At 38.7% G+C, this 3581-nt stretch overlaps 1 protein-coding gene across 1 annotated transcript in view; it reads right to left on the bottom strand.

Annotated features, from left to right (window-relative positions):
- Nucleotides 1-44: 44 nt before the first annotated feature.
- Dnajc9 (DnaJ heat shock protein family (Hsp40) member C9) overlaps nt 45-3581 on the bottom strand; it is a 7090-nt gene continuing 3553 nt past the window's right edge. Inside the window, exons 4-5 of the mRNA XM_010606692.2 lie at nt 1687-1773; nt 45-1001 (exon numbers count right to left, since the gene is read on the bottom strand). Coding sequence (XP_010604994.1) covers nt 882-1001; nt 1687-1773 — 207 coding nt within the window. The 3' untranslated portion in view covers nt 45-881. The remainder of the gene's footprint in view (nt 1002-1686; nt 1774-3581) is intronic.

The raw sequence follows: 3581 nt of genomic DNA, 5'->3' as shown, positions 1-3581 counted from the left end.
TTTTTTTTTTTTTTTTTTTTTTTAAGTACTGGGGATCAAAGTCCGGTCCTTGCACTCACAAGGCAGGTGGTGGAACCACTGAGCTAAATCCCCAGCCCCTTCCTTACCCTTTTGCCTGTGTTCTCTCAAAGCTAGTGCAGTTTATTTCTTGAAATGAAACCAAAATTATATGTCTGATATGACACCATGGGTTAACTCTTACAGAGGAGGAAACAAGAGCTCTTTATGCAGGCTATTATAATGCTGACTAGAAATTTTAAAAAATCTTTTTGTCTACCCTAAATACCATTCATATTTCTTCTAGATCACATTTTAAATGATCAATGGGATCATTTAAAAAGCCACCAGAACTTTTTTTTTACTTGTTTATTTAATCACACACAACTTTACAAAAATGTTTGAAGTAATCTAAATACCTATTTCTCCTTTAATTTAAGGATAAGAGTACAAAACCTGACTAATAAAAAGGACAGAGAGTCTATTTAAGATCATTAGAACCAAATGAAAGCTGGCAATTATTTGGAAGACAGCTACCTGTTCAGCAAGTACTCTGTTCTAGCCAGGTGTAGTATGGTTCCCAGATGTGCACATCACTGAAAGCAGGATGGACAGACCCATCTCCTAGAGGGAGCTCCCAAGACACTGCCCTCCCAACTATCATGGCCACATTCCTTCCTGTGAGGGATTCTCATGATGTCAGATGATTTCTAGGAAATCTAAGACCAGGTTGAGAAATTGTTAGGTTTAGTCAATCTAAATAATTTAGGCTGGAAGGACAACTTCTCTTAAGGGTTAGGTTAACTCTGCCTTCAAATCTTGAATATACCTTGCCTACAATAGCATCAATTGATGCCTTAGGACCTTTAAAGAGAAAAATTCCGTTATTTCTTTTCTTTCTTGAGGGCTGCTTTTTTCCCTCCTCCTTTGGAAGATTTGCAGTATTTTGCTTCCATTTGAGCCAGAAAACTGTCCATTTCCTTTTGCCGATCCTTCTGTCTGCTCTGAGAAGTTAAAACACAGCTTTCAAAACATTATTCACAGAGACAGAAAGTACTTAATGGTGTTAAAAGGGACTGGGGGAAAAGGAACACAGGGAATGACTGCCAGTGGATAGAGTTTATTCTGGAATGGTGACAATATTCTAGAATTACTGGTAATGGTTGTACAACTCCAGTGTGAGTATATTAAACTGTACATTATTTTTCTTTTTTCTTTTTCTTTTGCACAGTACTGGCTTGTGATTGAACCCATCTGAACTTTTTGTTTGTTTGTTTTAGACAGGGTCTCACTATGTAGTTGAGACTGACCTGGAACTCACTGTGTAGCTCAGGCTGGCCAAACTCACAGCGATCCTCCTGCCTCAGCCTCCTGAGTGCTGGGATTACAGGTGTGTGCTACCACACCCGGCCCCACCTGAACTTTTTAAATTTTTTACTTTGAGACAGAGTCTTACTAAATCAGACTGCTGAGGTTGGGCTCAAACTTGTGACCTTTCAGCCTCAGCTTACCAAAAGTGCTGGGATTACAGCTGTGCACTATCATACCCAGCCCTGATTTATACATTCTTTAAAAAAAAAAAGTGTGAGTTGTATCTTAAAACAAAATACAGCGCCATTTATATACTCTTATGAAAGCACTAGCAATAGGAGTCAGACTCTGAAAGTGGAAACATCCTGCTGAGTTTACCTGAATGAGTGCTTTCAAGTTATTGGCTCCTTCATCAAGGCCCAACTCCTTCCTGCTCATTTCTGCTTCTTTAGCCTCTGTTTGTGCCTGAAATAGAAACTCTTATGAGACACCATGACAAGCATGCTTAAAATACACCCTCTTTCTGTCTCAGTTTGTGGATAATATGAATCCATAAAATACATAAAATTACACAAATATGTCATTCATAAGAAGGCAAAAAACATTGCTAAGAGCAAGCAGCAGATTCCTTCAATAATCATTTGGTTTTTTCCCTCATTTCTGTTTGCTAGAGGGAATACTTTGGCATCAAGGTACAGGGAAACAATACGCCAAGAGAGCCAGGAAAGGCACTTAAACAAGGATATTCTCAAAAGAGATGCCAGCACACAGGTACTTTGGAACCCTCCTCTAGCACCCTACTTACTACATGAGATTGAGATGTTATAAATAATCCTGGTTTAAAATGACTTCTCCAGAGTATCAAAAGAAACAACATTAACAAACTCAGTTTTATCCTGTCTTTAACTGATTTCAAAGCTGCTTCATTTACTCTATTTCCCAAAATACCACAAGAATATCTTAGGGCACCAACTATGATAAGTGGCCCTAACCCTTGGTAAATTTTCTAAGTAGCAAAAAATGCTATTAATATTAGGAAGGTTGATAAATTAGGATCTTGTTTTCCCAATAAAGATATGTTTTTCTCTATCTCTCAAAATTCAGCATCCCTCTCTCTCAAAACTATGCTATTTCTCTTCAAACTCTATGGAAGTTTCTCAAGCTAGTATCCTGTAATTGAATACTGCTGTGCTTAGTTTCACTGAAAAAATGATTCACTGTGAGCCTAAGTCTAAACAGATGTACCTCATGAACCAAAAAGATTTGATATACATACAATGTATTCATTCCACCTGCCTTCAGCTCAACACAGAGATGGCATGGCCTTTTTCCCTGGCAAAACAGGTCCTTTAAACTTTCGAGACAAGAAAAGGATCAGTTTTCTGTGTTATCTTTTATCTTAAAGCTGCAGCCCTCCTCATCTCCAACTTTAGCCACACAGTCATCTTAAGTACTCACGAAAGATCTAGTCTCCAGGGAGCACCAGTTAAGCAAGCCAAACTGAGGTAACAGTTGCTTTGAATGAGCTCTCCCTGAACTCCACCTGTCCTTAAGCACTTTTCCTTTGCCATTACCCCTAACTTGTGTTTAATATAAAGACACACAGGCCATATTCCTTATTTTTCACAATTAAGTGTCCCTCAAAGTGTGGTGGGAAACCCATGCTCAAAAAAATAAACTAGTTTTTAAAAAACATACATTCTAGATCTAACTCAAGAGTCTCTAGCCGGGCATGGTGGTGCACGCCTGTAATCCAAGCACTCAGGAGGGTGAGGTAGGAGGATCACTGTGAGTTCGAGACCAGCCTGGACTACATAGTGAGTTTCAGGTCAATCTCAACTACATAGTGAGACCCTGTCTCAAAAAAACAAACAAATTCGATCCCCAGTACAAAAAAAAAAAAAAAAATGTAAATTATAGGGGGCTGGGGATTTAGCTCAGTGGTTTCACCGACTGCCTTGAAAGCACAAGGACCCAGAGTTCAATCCCCAGTACAAAAAAAAAATTGTAAATTGTATTTTTCAAGTTTAATCAGACACATATGGGGTAAGAAAGTGCACCCTTTTTTCAGTGCTGGGGATCCAACCCTGGCCTAGTGTAGTGCATACTAGGCAAGGAGTCCACCACTTAGCTATATACCCCAACCTGCACTGTAACAAACACAAACTCTGCTATTCTCTTCCCATTTGTCAACCAAGTGAGGATTGCTGACTGTCATGCATCTGGGCTCTCATTACTTTACCTTTTTTTTTTTTTTTTTTTTTTTTTTTTTT

This window comes from Fukomys damarensis, unplaced genomic scaffold (assembly GCF_012274545.1).
Source record: "Fukomys damarensis isolate Sample0158 unplaced genomic scaffold, DMR_v1.0_HiC HiC_scaffold_20, whole genome shotgun sequence".
In the NCBI taxonomy this organism is placed as follows: domain Eukaryota; kingdom Metazoa; phylum Chordata; class Mammalia; order Rodentia; family Bathyergidae; genus Fukomys; species Fukomys damarensis.
This window is presented reverse-complemented; position numbering and strand designations above follow the sequence as displayed.